General features: G+C 41.0%; 2 protein-coding genes across 4 annotated transcripts; both read right to left on the reverse strand.

The window, feature by feature from the left end:
• Positions 1 to 159: 159 nt before the first annotated feature.
• limd2 (LIM domain containing 2) lies at positions 160 to 11,640 on the reverse strand. 2 transcript variants are annotated; one of them, XM_020605536.1, is made up of 4 exons: positions 11,428 to 11,640; positions 3,287 to 3,331; positions 2,936 to 3,072; positions 160 to 2,834 (listed from the first exon to the last, which is right to left on the reverse strand). In XM_020605536.1, exons 1-4 carry the CDS (start codon positions 11,428 to 11,430, stop codon positions 2,675 to 2,677), a joined length of 345 nt encoding a protein of 114 aa, XP_020461192.1. In that variant the 5' UTR covers positions 11,431 to 11,640; the 3' UTR covers positions 160 to 2,674. The 2 variants fall into 2 exon arrangements, with proteins under 2 accessions (XP_020461192.1, XP_020461191.1); XM_020605535.1 differs by lacking the exon at positions 11,428 to 11,640 and adding an exon at positions 10,604 to 10,814.
• Positions 11,641 to 12,056: 416 nt separating this feature from the next.
• On the reverse strand, positions 12,057 to 20,368 carry ddx42 (DEAD (Asp-Glu-Ala-Asp) box helicase 42). Of its 2 annotated transcripts, none has more exons than XM_020605438.1 (18): positions 20,268 to 20,368; positions 19,376 to 19,594; positions 19,138 to 19,288; positions 18,973 to 19,034; positions 18,538 to 18,574; positions 17,044 to 17,196; positions 16,807 to 16,911; positions 16,449 to 16,568; positions 16,182 to 16,358; positions 15,963 to 16,091; positions 15,752 to 15,851; positions 15,610 to 15,657; positions 15,389 to 15,486; positions 14,914 to 15,190; positions 14,477 to 14,703; positions 14,276 to 14,386; positions 13,983 to 14,087; positions 12,057 to 13,463 (listed from the first exon to the last, which is right to left on the reverse strand). In XM_020605438.1, exons 2-18 carry the CDS (start codon positions 19,585 to 19,587, stop codon positions 12,867 to 12,869), a joined length of 2,709 nt encoding a protein of 902 aa, XP_020461094.1. In that variant the 5' UTR covers positions 19,588 to 19,594; positions 20,268 to 20,368; the 3' UTR covers positions 12,057 to 12,866. The 2 variants fall into 2 exon arrangements, with proteins under 2 accessions (XP_020461094.1, XP_020461093.1); XM_020605437.1 differs by lacking the exon at positions 20,268 to 20,368 and adding an exon at positions 20,178 to 20,223.
• Positions 20,369 to 20,385: the final 17 nt, after the last annotated feature.

Genomic DNA, 20,385 nt, shown 5'->3' on the forward strand with positions numbered 1-20,385 from the left:
AAATAAAACAATCATGCTTTTTCAGGATGCTTATATGTTTGTTCATCAAAAATATTATAATATCATGTAAATATACTCAATATCTCTTATTTCAATCAAGGATTTAGCCATATTTACTTCAGAAAGATTGAAAAGTCTGAATTAAATTAACACCAGCATTTTATTTATTTATTTTTCTCCAAAAGCATGTAAAAAAATGCACAAAATGTTCATGTGTACTGGCGTAGCAAGGGGGTGCTAACATTTTAAATGTTCCATACCAGAGCTAGGCAGTAGAGAGAATGGAAAGTAGAGGAGAAAGACTGAAAACACAGTCCAAGTGTCCTTTTGTTGTAAGGCCACATCAATCCACAGGTTAAGTCTGTAATACAGAATACGTTTTCAAAGATGCATACATTTAAAATGTCTCTGACAACAGCACTGCAAAGTAAGACCACATCAAGTTTAGCACAAAATTACATGACTCACAGGCTGAACATTTAACACATCACACTGCGTTCACCTGAGCCTCTTGGCACCAGTGTAAAGTGTACCTTGTCACTTCAATTGAATTCACAAATATTGCAGTTGTACCTTGGCAAACTGCTAACATAAAATAACAAAGACAACATTTGTAGATACAATACTCCTGATTTGAAAGAATTGTCAAAGATCCAGAGGACCATTGTAAAATAAAAAAGGAAACTAGACTTTGCCACACAAAATTAGAAGTATTATACATTATATGTGAATTAAAAAAAAAGGCTGCTGGTTGAGTTATATGTAAAAGAGTGAGACTCAGACGTAAGCACGTCTTTTTAAAAAAGGCATGAACAAGAGACTTCTTGAAAAGATTTGTGCACTCAAAAGTATTGTTTTAAAAAGAAATATGGACAGCTATTTATTTCTAAGGCTCCTCTATTAACAATGAGCAAATATCAATCTGTCTACTTTAGCTTTCTACTCTGCACAGCATGCTCAACTTCACAGTAAACCTTAAGTCACAGAAAGTATTTTGTCATTCAAGTTTCAGTGGTATTCAGACATTTTCAAAAATGAGATATCAGAATGGCTTTAGACTCATTCTTTGATTAGAATGAAATCATAGATGCAGAAATAGTCTAACTCAATTATTTTGTCTTAGGTGCTGCAATTAAATTAGATCAAAAGTGACTGAAATTCTGAGGCAACGTATTCAATAACTGTATAGAATAAAGGCGATGTTGAGAAGTTCACAAACAAAGGCTGTGTGGACAAAGGCTCTCACACTAGACACCACTGTCACACGTTCCCCAACAGGGGGAGCTCTGCACTGGGTTTTGCAGGAGAACCTCAGAGGAGCAATACTGTGACAAACCCTTCAGTCACTTAAATTCAATATTAAGAAACCGATCCCAGTGTTAAGATATATTTCCCTAATACATCAGGAGATAAGAACAGGAAGGCGTTTATTTAAAGAGGAAACCTAGAAGGGACTGGGGCTAATAACAATGGGTGTTCAAGTAACTATGTTTGGATTGGATCTGTGTGTGTCCCCATAAACTCTCCAGTTACGGAAAAACACTCAAATTCATACGAGAATTATCCTCACAAGATGCCAATAACTGAGAAGGGAACAAACTGAGGGTTTTCTGTGAGGTTTAAACTCCATCCATCTACACCCCTAATCGTGGCACAGGACTGTAACTGTGGTAATCAGTTTAACCACACATTTGCAGCTCCTCTTAAAATGTTTCACACAACGAGACTGAGGGATGTTTATGGACGAGGCCTCAGGTTTCTCAGTGATTATCAACATCTGGTCAGGTGATCGTGTGTGTGCGTGCAAGACGAGAGTACAGCATGGTGGGCAACATACACTAATCACATACTACAGCTCTATGCACAGACAGTATACAAAGCACTGCTACTGAAGTCATCAGATAAGGCTATTAAGACCCAGTCATACCAACATGCAAAGATAAGACTCACACTGGCCCTTAAAATAACAATAAACCATGGAACGAAGAGAACGACAATAAACACAGAAATCCAAACACGAGAGGTGAGCTGTTGCTGATGTGTGCGATTATTTTACAGTACTCTGTACCCTGTTTCTTCCTCAAATATACGGAACATGACAAACTGACAAAATTGTCTCTGACAGCAGAGTCACAATACTGAGGACTATTATTTTAATTTGTAATCTTTTAAAATGAGGGAAATACAGTATGTAAGATTTTTTTTTAAATCCTTGGGTGAAAACTGACCTCAGTGTATGCTCTACTGCAAAACATGGATGCTCTGCGACCCCTCTGATGTTTGCCTAAGCATACAGTTTTATTTAAGTCTAAAAAGAGAGGGTGCAAATTATTAAAAGGAATAAAAAAATAAAAATAAAAAACAATTACACTCCCCATACAATAGAAAGATTTTGGTCACAGTCATCTAATAATTCCAAATAAGAAAATAAAGATACCAATTAAAACTGAAACTAAAACACACCCCAAAAATATGTTTAAGCTGCATGGATTAAAACTGGCCAGTCATTTCCTAGCTGTTTGTGCATGTGTCTGTTCTGATGGCATTTAAAAAGCGAGTGAGTGCGTGGGTGACTTAACAGAGCCCCAGCATATGAGGCATGTGTTCATCGTGATGCACTGGAGGTGTTAGGAGGAGGCAGAGCTGGGATGGGACGGATCACAGGCAGACGTGATTATGCTGTCTTTGTTATATTATTTGTCTCCTTGGAGGCCCAGAGCTCTTTGTGCTGCTTTCGTCCAAAGCCCTCGTCATAGTTGCCCTTGTTTTTGAACAGCTGCTGGAAGTGGGGTTTGCAGTAAAATTCACCTTGGAGAGCTGCGTAGGTGCCAAGGCTGCCAGGAAGGGAGCAATGAAAAGGTTACATCCAAACCAAATGGAGGAGAAGAAGAAAGCCATGCAACCACACAGGAAACAGCAAACTACGTATACTCACCTGAGTTTGGCGTTGCAGTGCTTGCAGCAGAAGCAAGTTGAATGGAAGACCAGGTTGTTGGCAACCAGTCTTTCCATTGGGTAGACCGTCTTCTCGCATGATGCACACACCTCCTTTTGAGTCTTAAAGCTGAAGGACTGAACACATAAATATACAAAGTTACAACCAGACACACAAACAGGTGGCAATCATGGTCCTGAACTTTAGCAAAATGAGCATTTACAAAAGGCACAAAATGGAGGAAAGACTTCATTTGCTCTGAGATCAAATCCTGATGGAAGTGAAGTGGGGCACAAACAAGAAGAGATCAACAGAGGACTGTGAAAGAGAAGACAGATGATGTACATTTACCTTAGATCGTTGGACAGCTTTCTCTTCAGTGGTGCTTCTGGTGTCCTGGGAAAGCAAAGATAAACTTTAAACAAATGTAACTAAATGTGTGCACAGACTAGTGTAATGCAACAACAAATATTAGGTGAAATCAGCAGTGGATACCTGCCCTATCAGATTTACTTCACAAGATGTTTTGCACTGCCCTCACACAACCTTTTGTGTTAGTATCTCTTTCGCTCCCCCTCTTTCTGCTCATTCCATCTGTCTCTGTGCACCCCTGGGAGAGGATCAGGTGCCTTCTGTCCGGTCATGTAAGCCGAGCTGTGGGATGCTCTGCCCTCACCATAGCAAAACACCTCAGAACCAGCCTTACAGTTAAGAAACTTCACAGAAATCAAATAAATCTTACAGGATTTCTCAGTGAAACCACACGACTGACAGCTGTTCGGCCAGTCTGTATCTTTGACTTCTTTTTACAGCTTTGTAATCCATGCGTGTAATGAAGCATTTCTTTCACTCAGCCCTACAGTCATGCAAAGTTGTGAGTTTACCCTTTAATTCTCTGATCCATTGATGATGTTTTTATCATGTAATTACAATGATAGGAGCATTTAAATGACTTCCCCCAAGGCACTGAGAGGGTTAGGAAGAAAGAGGATCGCGTGATCCGAAGCTGGAGGATGTTACACAGTAGTCATGACTTTTTCTGCCCTCTGGAGAATTGGAGTTGGTTCCCAGCAGCAAGGGACATGGGCCACATCTTCACAATGGACTAAAAGGTAATTCAAGTGGACAAAAAACACAGAAGCCAGTGTGCAGGGAAGACAGGTGAGGCAAAAGTCTACTGTAGACTTTGCACGGCAGTTTGGTTGCAACTGGAGGATGGGGTGGAGGCTGACAGTGATAGCAGCAATAGCACAAATATGTGTGGCCACCATGGCCATCTTCCTCATAAAAATGCTGACCTGCTGACATGAGCTGAAACGACTGATGAAAACTGATAGTGGGCTTGAAGAAAAGTGGCTGAAATACCAGTCTACTAAAATCAGAGAAATCGATTATAGATAAAATATAGACAGGAATGTCTGACTAATACGAAGTATGCACCTTCAAAATTAAGGTACTTCTTCACACTGATGCAAAAATCTAATAAACATCTACTGCTGTCTTAAAGAAGTCCTTTTAACTTCTTGATAACATCAGATTATAGACCGTGTATTACTTTTCCCATGAAAAAGACATAGCATGTGGTGAGTGTCTCTTCAGAAAACATCTATTAACCACACAGTTCATGGTGACAAAGAAGTCCTGCTCAGTGATGTGCAACTGGTGCCGTAATGCACCAATCAACAACAGAGAAGAAGGAACAGCAAGGATGTTGTGTGAACCGGATGACATGCATCAGAAACTGGTGTCTCATAAACATCAAGGCCATGCAGCTTCCTGTCGATCACATCCCGACTGTCTGTCGGCTCCTCTTTATCCCCGATTCCTCCTGAGAGCAGCTAATGTTGCTGTTAGCAGCTTACACTTTGCTGGTTATCTGGCAGACTGCACACTAAACCACTTCCTGTTACTGCAGTGCAACTGCTGAGCCAACATGCCTTTCGTCTTCTCAAATTTATTTAACACAGTCAAAAGCTCAAGTCTGAACATCTAAAGTCCTCACTGTACATTTATAAAGGAGGCTACTTTAGCAGGAGGCTGCAACAGCGTCAAAATGAGGTCAATAAGGGCTTCATTTGAACATACCAAATCATCAAATTGCATTAAATGAATGTAGCCAAAAAAGGAAAACATGATCTGATTTATTTTTAATGAAAACAACACGGCGAGACTGTGTTACCATGTTAGGGGGTAGACATGCATTCCAGACACACACAAACAGATATCCTGGAAGACTCTAGATTAGCTTGTGCCATCTTGTCTTGTTTTGCCTTATATGTACATGAATCTCACTGCCACCAAGCAGCATGTGGCAGGAAGTTGTTATGACACATTTGGCTTCCTCTGTCTCGCAGAGGACCAACAAGGACAGCAGCAGCTAAACTCCTAACTGACTTCCATCCTAGTACATGATCACTAATGTCTACTTGTTCTGCATGACGGCTTTAGAGAATAAGGACTTCTGTTCAGAGCCACACAACTCAGACATTAACACAGGAACACTTCTGACTAATAAAAGCTACAAGATTGTATTGCAATTAATTAGTTACCCAGACCTGTTTAACTGTGAATAAATGTGACATGTCAGTGTGAGAAGCTAGAGCCAGATGGACTGTGGTGTCTTAGCAAACGAAAACCACTTTCACAAGACACAAGTTGAAATCTTCTTGCAGCAGAGCTTCAACTCTTACCTCAGAGTCTTCGCTTCACTTTTACTCACACCTGCACATGTTTACTCATGTTGCACCCATTCAGGAGTTATTATCCCCTTTTCTCTTTGAATGTGTTTAAAGGAATATTTTTGGGAATTGGAGTCTCGTCTGTACTGTAAATATGAAGCCTGTGACCGGTTAGCTTAGCATGGAAATAGAAAAAAACATTTCTTTGAGAAGAATTCTAGCACATAACCCTCTGTAAAACCAAACCTTTTGATTTTGTATGGATTAAACTAATTTGTTATTGTTTGACAGAGCCATATTAACTGCTTCCCCCCATTTCAGTTTTAACGCTAAGCCAAGACAAGCTAAGCTAACTGGATGCTGATGGTAGCTTTGTATTCATCGTACAAACATGAGAGCTGTATCAATCCTCTCACCTAACCCTCGACAAAAAGGAAAGTAAATGCATTGCACAAATGTCTAACTATTCCTTTAATCAACAAGAAGCCATTGTGCAGCTTCATCTGCACCCTGAAGGGTACTGATTCCTTAACAACCACTGCTGTCACAAATCCCACCGCCACAGACCACTGATGTGACAGGAGACTTAAATCAGCCCAAGTCTCTGTGGGCTTACTCCTTCAAAGTCTGAAACATACTATATATAATAGATAAAGAATTTGAGGATGCAGTTGAGAAAGTATATACCCTTAAAATAATGTGTGTAAGTTATGGAAGTCATCAAAACTACAAACCAGACCAAAGTTGACTAAATCTCAGTGTTTAAAAAACTGTCTGCTAATGTAAATCACAGCAACAGCAACTCTAAAGAATATTATGAGGGTCAAAGGTCAACATGTTCACAAAGCGGTCAAACTTAAACAGTCTCTTGTTCTCTTTGTAGTGCTAATCGGCAGAGCACAACAAGACAAACTCCCCCTGCTTCATGACTGAACAGACACTGTGGTGCATGAGTCACTGCTGCGAGCTCCTAGAAGAGAAGGCAGGTGCTATGCTAACAAATGTCTTATGTCATTAATCCAAAACAAGACTCCCACTTTCTTTCATTCTTTATTTTTAGAAATGTGATCATTGTTTAATCATTTGGGATGGCAAAGTGGAAAAAATACAAAGCAAATGTGAAGCACCACGGCCTTCAAACATATCAAAACAGTGTTAACGGGACTATCCATCAGTTGTCCAACAGCAGAAATAGATAACATATTCTAGTACTAACAACATAGACCAACGAGTTTTATGCTTTTTGCAGATAGCATCTTACTGTATATAACATTTTCTGGACCTGAAAGCAATCACACTGATCCAACAAGTAAAGCAGCTGCTGCAGGCAGGACTCACAGCCTCCCCTTGACAGTAATGTTCGATTAATGACTCTGAACATGAAGAGACCGAACACGTGGTGTGGACAAGATGACCGAGAAGAAAAAACAAACACTTAAGACTGGTATAAAAAAAGAAAACATGTCACTGTGATGATAAAATAAGTATTAGCTGAACATGACGGAACAGTCTGGGCCTTCACGGCGCAGATGGAGGTGCACCAACACTCTGTAGAGTAAACACATCTGGCAGCATGCTAGGTCATCTGAACAGCTGCTATGCCTCTTCCCTATTTGAACATCCTGTATGCAGTGGGAACATGACAGGGCACTCTGCTGTGTTTGAATGTCCATACAGTATGTTCAGCTTGTTGAGACACTTGTTTTTCATTTCCTGTCTGATGAGGATCTAAGACTGCAACTAACAACTATTTCCATTATCGATGGCCTATCACCTGCAGGAGCTGCTCTTTTTTATGCTTTCTTCTTAAAAATGACCAAAGAACAAAAGTGGACCAGACTAGAGAAGAGGGAACATTTCAAATACTCACAACATGCCCTGTCCCATCACATGCAAGTATCTGCTCTGTTATAACAGCGAATTTCCATCACCCTGAATGCTCCTTCACTGTGGATGGAGAACTCAACTGGGACAATAAAGGTCAAGGACAAGCCTTTTTTCATAAGGCTCCTGAAAATTTAGATTATTTTCACACAGCGGGCAGAGGTGGCTTAAATCCGACCCTATGTGACCCAGGTCTGATTTTTTAATGGCAGTTTGAACAGTACGAAACACATGAAATCGGATCTTTTCCAGCTTCGATTTGGGCCACTTCAGTATGTGGTTCTAAATCTGATACAGGGCAGATCTTTTAAAATATGACCTCAGTCTGAACAACAGTGTGACCTGAATGCAACTTTTCCATCACTATAGAGCGACATTCATTGTAATATACACTGGTGGGAAGCCGTAATGACACCATATGCTGTCCTTCTCTTCATTCCTATTCATATTCTGCCAATTAAAATGGCATAAAATGACAATTAGGCTACTCCACAACAACACAATCAGAGAAACTAATGCAACTAACATGCTGCATGGAAGATATAAAATTAATTAATTAATTTGACCAATATCAATTATAAAGCACCAAAAAAATGTTAGTTGTATTTAAGGCAATGATTTATCATGGTTTTTCATTCATTAACACTGATAAGTATCGCATTTTGACTCTGGCAGGGGTGGCTGGTGCCACCTCTGGCCAGCGCCAGGATCCGCCCGTTGTGAAAAGATTAAATGTGGATCATTTAAATGATAGTGAACAGATTTCCCACAAAGCTCTTCAGACTTCAACATGTGATGTCCGCTGTTGACAATGTGGGGAGCACTATAGAAACAGCTTACAGAAACAGTCTGCCCTAAGGTCTGTTCAAACCAGATAACCAACAATGCTCAGTGCTGACAGCAATAGAGATGCAACACAAATGTGTGCACGGGGTTGTTGTTTAGATCAAATACACATTTACTACTGCTTCACAGAGCCTTGAATTGCAACTTGACAGGAAAGCACTCTGGACAGGTTTGGGCTGTAGCAAAAGATTCAGAAAATAGATGCCATCATAAATCTGTGGAGTTCCTTCTTGTGTAGCAATAAGTTAACAATTTACTACTGAATTAGCACTACAGCTGAAGCTTTATTTACAAACCTCTGTGTTTCATTTATTTCATATCTAGGGATGCACCAATGCTGCTACCAGTATCAGGTCCGATACCACCCTGGAGTATTCTACTCCTACTCCTGAAAGTAGTTATCAATTAGCAGCAGCATTACATTAACCTCCCACTGGCTGAGCCGGTTGTTAGGCGGCAGGAAAGAAATTTCAGAGGTTCGGGGATATTTTTAGATATAAGTGATGACAACAAACATAAATCTGACTGCAACCTCAGCCTCTCTGTTAGCACAGCTAAAGAATCATTTAATTTCAATGATAAGGTTTCATGCACATTAATTTGTGTTTATAATCAGGTTTTGATTATCCCAGTTGAGAGTTACACCTGCAAACATCTTATCCCTGATTCAGACCTGACCAACCCGCTTATTCTTTCAGACAAACGTAGATATGCTTGAAAGAAACTTGGATACTGTACGCTGTACTCTGCTGGAACAAAAATGAGGGGCTATGATGTTCAACCAAGAAACACCTGCATGCAGATGATCAAGAACCTAAAAACTCTGTGATGATTATGTTTAGGGGGATGTGAAAAACCAGGGGTTTAACCAGATAAGAACAAAACCAGCTTATAATGAAAGTGACAGGACAGACTCTGCTTTCGGGGGAATGTGTGCAGCAAAATGTTGCCAGTCTTTTACCAGTCTGGTGTGCTCAGTGTTATATTCTTAGCTGCAATCTGCCAAGGAAGCAGCATCAGAGCCAGTGACACCAGCAAACTGAACAAGCTGATCAGGAAGGCTGGCTCTGTGCTGGGGGCTTCTCTGGAGCCTCTGGAGTTGAACATCGTTGAGAACACCTCACATCTCCTCCACTGGTCAAACAGTGGAGCTCTTTCTATCAGAGACTTCTTCAGCTACACTGTGACAAAGAACATTAACAGGAAGTCTTTCCCTCGGCTCCCTTACAATGGCTCTCCTGTGTGTCGGGAGAGGGATCTCCTGCTCTGATTAACATAATGTTACACATATGTTCATTGTACACTCATTTTGTTAATATCTAGCACTGTGTATTTATTTATAATGAGTTACAACAATATGTTGTATATTTTTTAAAATATTAGTTTATATGACAATAGTCCTTATGCTCCTTTTCTACTTTGTTTCTTATTTTCATCTTATTCTTACCACTTGAATTTGAACTGTTCTTATTACTTAAAGTCCACTTGACATTTAAACCGATTCGTTTTGCTGCTGTAACACCAGAATCTTCCCTTAGGGATTAATAAAGTACTCCATCTATCAGTATATCTAGTTCATATGAGACACACTCGGTGAGATACTGTACCTGTAAACGTCCTACTTCATTTGGAACCACGATAGTGCTGAACAATACGGAGCATCTTCTTTCATTCATGCTCTTATTTAATTTAGCTTGTTAAGGGTTTCTATGGTTAAATCGTTTGCAAATACCTCTTACAGACAACACGACTTATTTATTACAGATTTACTACAGACCTTTATGCAACATAGAGCAGGTCGGATCTTACATTAATATAACATCTATTTGCAAAGAAACATTCATCTGCTATGGCTGGTTAGAGCTGTTCAAACTAAACTAAAACGTAAAATCACGCAACGTGAATTAATATCCGTCTACAAATCGGCGGATACTGAGGAACATTAAATTATTCATCTGCTAGAAAGAGGGCAGAAGGCTGTCTGTAGGTTTAAATCACTGTTATCAAGCTGGCTGACTAACAAGCGGCGCACATTTAGAGGAACACAACGACCAGCGTTTAATACCCTTTAAACTTAGAAGAAAAGGACCATCTATTGTCTAAATGCAGCGTTTAGCATTCATAATGTGATTTAGAAAAACAAACCGGCTCCTAGTCAGCTAAACCTCGGCTCACCTCATCTCACAAAAAACAGACAGAAAGGGGAGCCGCGGACTGAGGAGAGGCTGCAGACACACAACAGCCGAGAAAAAGCACTCACCATCGGCCTTACTGGTCTGCAACACACCGGCTGATAACACAGAGACGGTTTATACACTCAGTAGCAGGAGGAGGATATGTGCTGTCTTCCACTTTTCTGGGAGGCTTTGTTGCAGACTGTGTCGCCCGCGCGGGTGAGTTACTACCCTCCGTTTTGGTTCCTTGTCTCGTTTTTCTTTAGCAGGATGTCGCGCGCTATTGGCTCTCATCTGTCCGCGTTGCATTCCAGGGTTGTCGGACAAATCACAACTACAAGTGGAATAAGGATGAAACTAGCAAGTTAGGAGTAGGCTAACATCCCACCTATATAACATTAGTAATGGTTTTTCAGGATAAGTCGGATCTTACATTAAGATCCTTAACAGAACACAAGGGTTAATATAACATCTATTTGCAAAGAAACATTCATCTGCTATGGCTGGTTAGAGCTGTTCAAACTAAACTAAAACGTAAAATCACGCAACGTGAATTAATATCCGTCTACAAATCGGCGGATACTGAGGAACATTAAATTATTCATCTGCTAGAAAGAGGGCAGAAGGCTGTCTGTAGGTTTAAATCACTGTTATCAAGCTGGCTGACTAACAAGCGGCGCACATTTAGAGGAACACAACGACCAGCGTTTAATACCCTTTAAACTTAGAAGAAAAGGACCATCTATTGTCTAAATGCAGCGTTTAGCATTCATAATGTGATTTAGAAAAACAAACCGGCTCCTAGTCAGCTAAACCTCGGCTCACCTCATCTCACAAAAAACAGACAGAAAGGGGAGCCGCGGACTGAGGAGAGGCTGCAGACACACAACAGCCGAGAAAAAGCACTCACCATCGGCCTTACTGGTCTGCAACACACCGGCTGATAACACAGAGACGGTTTATACACTCAGTAGCAGGAGGAGGATATGTGCTGTCTTCCACTTTTCTGGGAGGCTTTGTTGCAGACTGTGTCGCCCGCGCGGGTGAGTTACTACCCTCCGTTTTGGTTCCTTGTCTCGTTTTTCTTTAGCAGGATGTCGCGCGCTATTGGCTCTCATCTGTCCGCGTTGCATTCCAGGGTTGTCGGACAAATCACAACTACAAGTGGAATAAGGATGAAACTAGCAAGTTAGGAGTAGGCTAACATCCCACCTATATAACATTAGTAATGGTTTTTCAGGATAGTATGTTGATTTTTCACGTTCGCCCTAAATCAACAGCTACTGTACATGCTCTTACTAACACTGCACAGATATCTATGCGAACATTGAAACAGGTTTGTCCACAGTGTTACACCATAACATTTAAAAAATAGTTTATACTCCAACTGTAAATTAGGGAATGCAGTAAATTAGGGAATCCGTCGGTATAGAAATAGCATGTCTTTTTTAATGTTTCTTGGTGATCTGTAAACAAAACATCTAAATAAGAAAAAGGATTAGTTGTATTTGGCAATCAGAGAACAATGGTTTGCATTTAAAGACAACACCTGTGTTTGTTTGTTTGTTTTTTTTAGCAGAAATAGTATATATAGATCATCACAGAAAACATACATTTGGATGTCGAATAAGTCTTTTTAATCAAAACTTCACATTTCCATTTGTGAATGAACACTTGAAATCCCTCTCCAACAAACAAATGCATCTTCCTGGAAAATATTTCAAAACCATCGACAGACTAAATGCCACAGAAAGGCACTTCACTAAAACAACCACAAGACAGTACAAGAGTTATATGCGATTTTTACATGTATTTGTGTCACTGTGAATTATCATAGTCAAACAGATTTAAGAGTCAACTCTGTAGACTAAAAAAAGAAAAAAAACCACAAAACACTTGGCAATGATCCCTTAGGAAAAAATAAAGAATCAGGTTTGCAAGCACAAAAGCATGTTAGGAGCTCAGGTAAAAGAAAGAAGACAACATCCACCACACCCTAACTGAAATAGTTTTCTGACAGCAGGATTCATTGCAGCACTATTGTTTGATCCTGTGGACTTACAATAACAGTTTTGATGGTGTATATACAGTGGCTGTCTCTGAGCTCCTCGTGCTGATCTATCAGACAAATGCAACTGAACTCTGGCTACAGGAAGAGGCCCCAACCAACCTGACTGTAGTGTCAGTATACTTTCCATTTATTTAGCATCCACAATACATCCCCCCTGCAGTCATGTGCTTGTGTCAGTCTCTGATATGCTCTGCCACTTGCTTACACACCAGACAAGCTTGTGATGGACCAACTGGTTTCACTGGTCACTATACTGATGCATGTGTTTTGTTTTTTCTTTAGTTGTCCCACCTGCTCTTTCTACGTTTTGGTGGTTCAGGGACAGCAAAATGATCATCTCCTCTGTCCCTCTTCTCGCCACTCCCTTTGTCTCCCCCTTCCCTGTCGCTCCTCCGATCATCTCGGTCCCTCCTGCTTCCATCTCCGTTATGACTGTCGCTGTGGCGGCTGCTGTTGTAGCGATCCCGGTCTCCGAAGCGGTCACGGTCCCTGTCCCCATGGCGATCCCGATCTCCATAACGGTCCTCACCGGTGTGCCGATCGCTTCTTTCGCTGTGGCGGTGGTGACTGTCTCCATGGCGTCCCCGGTCTTCCCCATGTCTGTCCCGTGAGCTGTCTTTCGGTGACAGCGATGCAGGTGGAGGGAAGCTGTGCTGCAAACTGGTTTGACTGGTGGGTACTGAGCTCAGGGTGCCGGCACTGGTGAAGCCAGACAGCGACAAGGTGGCACTGTGGGACCGTTCTGACCCATCTTGAGACTCCGTCGGTATAGAATTCAGGCTGCCGGCGCTGGTCCAGCCTGACGAACCGCTAGACTTCCCGCTGAGCTTTGGAGATCCGCTGGACGCAGCCACAAAGTGACTTTTATACTGAGCCTAGAATAAGGAACATTGAGAAAGAGACAGTCTGGAGTCAAACCAAAGTATGAGAAAACATCGAAGTAGAGTTTTTACTGCATCACACAACATAAAATGACTAAGAGTTTTCTGCAAAGTGGTGATAGAACTGTTCATCCATAATATTATCTGTCTTTGAAAAGTCACTTTACTGCCAGCACTGTCTGGAAATTTCAAGACCCTGTGTTATGAGTGAGTGAATGGCAACACAACACGTCATTCTTAAGCAATTCATTTTGGATTTTCTTTTTGGGCAGAATTTATAATCTAGCAATAGAAAACTGACAAGTCTAAGAAGATGCACAATGAATTTTTTACAAGTCCAGTATTTGCTGCTGGCTAAAATAAATAAAACTTCAGAAGACACATGACAAACACAACTAAAACAAGAATATATAAATTGAAGGCAACAGCATATATGCTGAATCATGCCAAAAATAAAACTGTTTAAATATTTATGTAAACCTAAAAATACTGGTGGCAAAGACAAAATTCTACCTGAAAGGCTTGTTTCATTGCAGACATGCGATCTCCCATTGCACCAGTGGTGGGTTTGCTGTAGCTCTCATAGCTACTAGTGGAAGACAACAAGCTGCCGCGTTCCTGCAGACACAACATAGTGTTACTCACATCCCTCAGCATTTATTACCATCAATCTCCTCTATGTAGAAGAACGTCATTATAAAATGTTAATGCGGTCAGAGAGTCAGTTCAGAGGTTTAGACAGGAATTTTACAGTAATGATTGTGATCATGAAAAGCAGATTTGCAGGCTAGTAATGAGTAACTCACTGAACTTTCAGCCCCCAGGCCTGGTCTCTCTCTGTATCCAAGACCACCGCCACCAATATTGAGCTTCTTTCCTTTACCACTCTTGAATCGAGATTTCCTAAACCATGGATTCTATAAAAACATGTAAACAAAATTAAAAACATTCACTCCAAAAGTTAGTATAAAACCTTTCTGTTTTTTTTCCACTTCACTCTTGCTCACCTGCATGGCTAAATCCATTAGTTCTTTGGAAACACCCTGGTTGGCTCCCTCCAGATTCCTCACAAGGTCACCAGCGAATGATGTGTCTTTGCTGGTGAGAAGAGTGTACGCCACACCTTTCTCTCCAGCACGACCAGTTCGACCAATCCTGTGTGTGTGTGTATCGATGTCTCGGGCCACGTCGTAGTTCACCACTGTGCGAATGGATGGGATGTCCAGACCACGAGCTGGAGAGGAATAAAACCAGAAGTAGATCATCTTAAAGATAGTAAAATTAAAAGCAGATACTATATAACTGTTACTCAGCCCTCAAAATATAGTAGATACACAACAGACTAAATTGTCACCTCATAGAGCAAATGCTTCATTTAAAATGGTATAATGGTATAAAATGGTTATATAGCGCTTTTATGCACTGGCCAAAACGCTTTACTCACCAGCGACATCAGTGGCAACCAGAACGGGCAAATTCTTCTTCTTGAAGTCAGTGATGACCTTGTTCCTCTCACTCTGATCCATGTCTCCATGCAGGAGACCAAGGCTGTATCCCTCCTGTGTCAGGTTAGTAGCCAGTTCCTCACAGTTGGACTTCTTGGTGACAAAGATGAGGACTGAGCCAGTGGAGGTGAACTCGACCAGTCGGCGTGTCAGCCAGCCCCATTTATCTGTTCCGTTGAGCAGTAGCTCCACCACCTGTGTCACATCTTCATTGGCCTGGTCAAAGAGAAAACACAGCATTTTTTCACATTTTAATGACAGCCTAAATTATGTTAAAATACATTTTTCACAGATTCATCTGTGCTTTCCAAATGCTGATCTTCAAATGTAAGATTACTTTAAAATACATGTATCTTTGTGTAGCTACAGCTCTAAGTATAAGTGTGCTGGCAGATGGGGTGCGATGCTACACACCTCTCCGATGTCTCCCTGCACCACACGAATTGGATCTACCAAAATGTCTCTGGCCAGCCTCTCTATCTTCTTTCTAAAAGTAGCGCTGAACAAAAGAGCTGTGAAGGTAACTGTATTCAAAAATTTTAACACTCTCCGAAGCCTTGCTATTTGTGTTTAAAAAAAAAAAAAAAAATTAAAAATAAAAAAAAAAATTGTAAAATGTAAAGACAGTCACTTACTCTGCCTGTCTGGGCGGACATGGCTGGCAATAGATCTAACCTGATATTCTGGAAAGGAAATGATCGTTTAGTGAAAAACACTTACAGTGTAAAAAAGCAAGTTTACAACATCCCTGTTACAGCACTAATTATGCTAACCCACCGAAGCCCATATCAAACATGCGATCTGCCTCATCGAACACCAGGTATGTCACTCTCTGCAGGGATGTGGCCTTCTTCTTAACATGGTCAATCAGACGACCCTGTGCAAACAGGAATTAACGGTCAAGAAAATTCGCATTTACTGCTCAAGTGGAGTGGGAATTTCCTTCACTGGAGCAAGGTTAAAGACAAATGGTCTTCTTTTCTCTTACCGGAGTGCACACTACTATCTCTGCTCCCTCCTGCAGAGCCTTGGCCTGCTCCCACATGCTGCCTCCTCCATAAACCGCCACTGAACGCAACGAGTAGGCTTTCCCAAAACGCTTACATTCAGCATGAATCTGGGAAACATTTAGTGACGCACATTAGCGAACCCAGCCATTTAATACTAGAGCAAATAAAGTCCGACTCATTCCCCTCCTCTTTCTTACCTGCTGACAAAGCTCTCTGGTGGGACACACGATAACCGCGATGGGCCCCTCTCCAGCCTCCAGCTCCTTTTGGTCCATGATATGAACCAGCATGGGCCAGATAAAAGCTGCGGTTTTGCCACTGCCAGTTTTTGCAATACCAATCATGTCACGTCCGGACAGAGCTATGGGAACACCCTAGAACCCAGATTCAGAACCAGGTTTCATCAATTCAAAAACATTTATTATTCCATTATGTGGCAACTTTTAGATAAACTTGCACCATACCTGGCACTGAATTGGTGTAGGCTGGGTGTATTCGGACTTGCGAATCTGGTGCATTAGCTGCTCATCAAAACCGAAGTGGGCAAAGCTGGTACATGGTTTTGGAGGAGCAGCACCAGATACCTGAGAAGCAGAAATCAAGAGACATTCGGAACAATTATGATGACAAAAAGAGTTTACACAAGATGAAGGCTGTTGTCCTCGTCTCCACAGCCACCAACCTGCAAGACAAGCTGCTAAAAATTGAACTGGGGCCATAACAAAGACAGCTGAACCAAAATAATTACTACTTCCACCTCTGGATCGTTTTAGTTACGCAACACTAATGCTGTAGGGTTGTTTGCATGTATCCCCGACTTACCCTCAAGTTCAATTTCTGCCTTAACTCCAGCACCTGAGTTCCAGTCAGGCTGCTGAGCTCCTCGTGCTCATTGTAGAAGTTTTTCTCAAAGGGTGGGTAATCAATCTGTTTGAAAAAGGACATCCAAAATTGCAACAAACAACTACTTATTCCATATGTTAAACACAAAAAAATGCCAATCTGTAGTTGAGACAACATTCTTAGACTGACTGTGTTCAATCAATATGTCAACTGTACCTCAGAGTGGTCAATGGGGGGAAGTGGCATGATGATTTTCTTGGTGGTAGAGGGGATTGGGTTCCCATCACTGTCATAGTCAATGTTCTCCTCCTCTTCCTCTTGGGTCAGCCCAGCTGTGGGATTCTCTGCCATGTAGCGGAAGTAGGCTTCCTGCAAAGAACACATCATTTCATGTGGAAAAACTAAGACGGTTTGCTGCTTCCCAAAGCGTCCAGGTACTAGTAACTCAAAAACACCTGAAGAGACATTCACGTATCTTCAGTTATTTGCGAGTTATAGGTAGGGTTGCAACGTTATGGAATTTTCCCGGTATGATAACCGTCTCAGAATATCACGGTTTCATTACACAATTACTATGATTATCAGCTACAATGACCCTCAAAGAAATGAAAGAAAATGGGTCTTTTTTTAAACTGCAGGTTATTGTGCCAGTTGACTGAGCTGGATTGCAGTACCAGATTTATTACCAAATTATAAACATGATTTTAAACATTTTAAACTACAGCAAGTTATTTTGCATGTTAGACCCAGTAGTAGAGTACTTTTACTTAAGCAAAAGCACTACTATCACACTGTAGTAGACTACTCTGCATTGAAAATGTTAAGTAAAAGTATTATCAGAAAAATGCACTTACAGGTTTAAAAGTAGAAGTAGGTTGCTCAATGCAGAAAAATATTATACTACTATATCCTATACTGTTATACTATTATATATTACAGCCTGTAACTCGTGCATTGATGTAAAATCAGGATTTGACTGTTGTAGTTAGCTGAGGTGGACCTATTTTGTATCCAAGTGCAAATATTGATTATTTTCATTTGGGATTAATCAGCTTTTTATTTTGTCCATTAATCGATTGACTGCTTTGTAAAACTTCTTACAGCAGTGACAAATGCCATCAGAATGCTCTAAACAATTCATTTACTGTAGGCATCTGTACCTTCACTGACACACACACGTGACCCAGGAAAGTTGGTGTGTGTGTTTTTGGTATATCCAAAGTAATCCTGTGAGGCTAATTTTAATTTCTTTTTCGCTGGATGGAGTTTGGTGATGGGCTATCAGCTTCCTTCTCTCTGCTATTAGTCCGCCGCGTACCTGCGTGTTGTGCCCATTGCGGAGTCTGACAGGCAGTCAGGGAAGAAAGGTGAGCATGCATTGCATTTTTTCTTCGATACCATTAATAAGCAAATGTGCATGGTATGATAAGTGTTACTTTTCATACCATAGTATACATAAAATTGGTATACCGCTGCAACCCTAGTTACAGGTACTGACAATCTGATAACTATTCTGCCACTTGCTGACATAAACAAACACATACCTTTTTCGCACTTTCTAAAGCCTTATAACAATGCACACAAGAAAAGTCAGATAAGAGGGGAAGGCAGAGGTATTATAGGATTTGAGAGGGTAGAGAAAATATTGTGCCTGGAGACCTCTCTGATCAGCAGTGTAGTGGATTAAAAACTCTGGAGGGGATCACTCACTTGTTCATCTTCTTCTTCAATGTCATCACGAATACCCCTGAAATGACAAGTGGAGAAAAAAAAAACTTCCCTGCGACTCATTCAAACACCCAAGAGAGCCCACATCCCACTATGACTAAGGTCACTTTGCTTACCTGATGATGTGTATTAAGCCAGCTAAAACATTGCCATATGTGCTATTTTTTGGCAGTAATTGTAGAAACATACAATTTCTGAATAAAGGTAAATTGCTGTTGGTAAATTAAGAGCTTTTTAAAAAGTGAGTAGTACAGGAGTTAAAAGTTAATAATGAAATAATTATAAATTCAGTTGTGGAAAATCCTTTTTTGCTTCTGATCAAATATCAATTTAAGCACCTATATAAAGACCTTAGATGCATCTAATAAATAAATAAAATAAATACAATGTAAAAATGTGAGCACAATGAAGTCTTACTTGGTTGACTTTTTCTCCTTTTCCTTTTCTTCTAGTTTCCTCATGTCTTTCGCTGCTTGGTCCTGGAAGAGGAGAAAACGAGGTTTGTTAGAAAAAACCCCAGCATATTAAGCATTTTGAAACTAATTCTAGTTTGTCTCTGCTTGATTGTAATTCTCTTCTCACCTCAACCTCTGCCATGAAGGCATCAAGTGGGTCATCCTCACTGTCTGAGCCACCGCCACGCTGCATCTGCTGCCGAGTGGGCGAGTTCTCCGCGGGGATGTACGGCAGGTCCACACTGCTGCTGGACTCCTCTTCATCATCTTCAAAATACCTTGTGGACAATGACAAAGATACAGTTTAATATTCATTCAATATATACTTCTCTGCTGTATGTCTCTGGAAGAGATGTAATACTCACGCATTTTCCTCATCAAAATTAGCTCTTTTTGTCCCTATTTTGTAGAATGATGGAAGCTGCTGGCTCTTCCCATATCCCCCACTTGATCCAGTGGCTCCAAATGATGTGTGAGATTTCTGGGGAAGGTGGGATTCTTCTTTTTTCCCTGCAAGGGAAAATCCTCCAAACCCAAATCCTCGCTTCACACCCGAGCCACCTTTGTTCCAGTTCATGACTGTGCTGTGAAAACAAGTGGGGAAACAAGCCTTAGGTCTTAAGACACATTTCTTATTTCCTCAAATCTCAGCACTTATTTGTACCACGGAAACCACTCATTCGACTCTAAATTTGACTTCCGGCCTAAGACATCCCAGGTTTAGCATGGGGGGGTGCAAACCGCATTTGTAATGCACAAAATACCTTAGGTTTTATTCACGGGCCCTCCTCATCCTATCATTAACTAGACCAGCATCAGCTAAAAACATAATTAGCTACATGTCACACATATTTGCCGAAAAGCAATTGTACATATGGTTCTGCAGGAATATAAGGCTGAGAAACGGACGCAATCACATTAACACAAAGCTAGTTAGCTATTTGATAAATACAGTGGTAACGTGGCAAAACAATTCAGCAGTGGGGTTCAGCTGCTGTCTCGGTGCAGCTACTTTGCGTGATCTTACAGCAATTTCATAACAACAGAACACTGAAGATCATTTATGTACAGATATACTTAACGTTAGCGCTAGCTCAAGGCCGCAAACTGAGGCCGAGACGGGAGCGTGCCAGCTTATTTGCCGTGAATGTGACTTAATTAGGGTACCTGTCACAACCCTGTGCAATATACGAAAACATATTTATTTGACCTAAGGTGCCAATAGTTTTCTAACTGTCACGAATAAGGTGCATTTACCTGTTTCTGATGCTTGTATAAGCTCCTGTTTTTATTTTCAGTAGAAGACGCTGTGCCTACGTCATCAGTGCGCGCAAGATTTTTCGGGGGGCGTGTCGTCGGTTGAACGCGACAAGAT

This window comes from Monopterus albus, unplaced genomic scaffold (genome assembly GCF_001952655.1).
Source record: "Monopterus albus unplaced genomic scaffold, M_albus_1.0 scaffold70.1, whole genome shotgun sequence".
In the NCBI taxonomy this organism is placed as follows: domain Eukaryota; kingdom Metazoa; phylum Chordata; class Actinopteri; order Synbranchiformes; family Synbranchidae; genus Monopterus; species Monopterus albus.

Excerpts from the sequence above, each read along its gene's own strand:
- limd2 (XM_020605536.1), bottom strand. Across the intron at positions 3,073-3,286 it reads AAGCTGTCCAACGATCTAAG|TCCTTCAGCTTTAAGACTCA; the intron begins GTAAATGTACAT and ends TTATGTGTTCAG. Across the intron at positions 2,835-2,935 it reads CACTGCAACGCCAAACTCAG|CCTTGGCACCTACGCAGCTC; the intron begins GTGAGTATACGT and ends CCTTCCTGGCAG.
- ddx42 (XM_020605437.1), bottom strand. The coding sequence starts at position 20,209 with ATGTTTTCGTATATTGCACAGGGTTGTGACAG. Across the intron at positions 19,289-19,375 it reads AATTTTGATGAGGAAAATGC|GTATTTTGAAGATGATGAAG; the intron begins GTGAGTATTACA and ends ATTGTCCACAAG. Across the intron at positions 15,658-15,751 it reads CATGTTTGATATGGGCTTCG|AATATCAGGTTAGATCTATT; the intron begins GTGGGTTAGCAT and ends TTTCCTTTCCAG.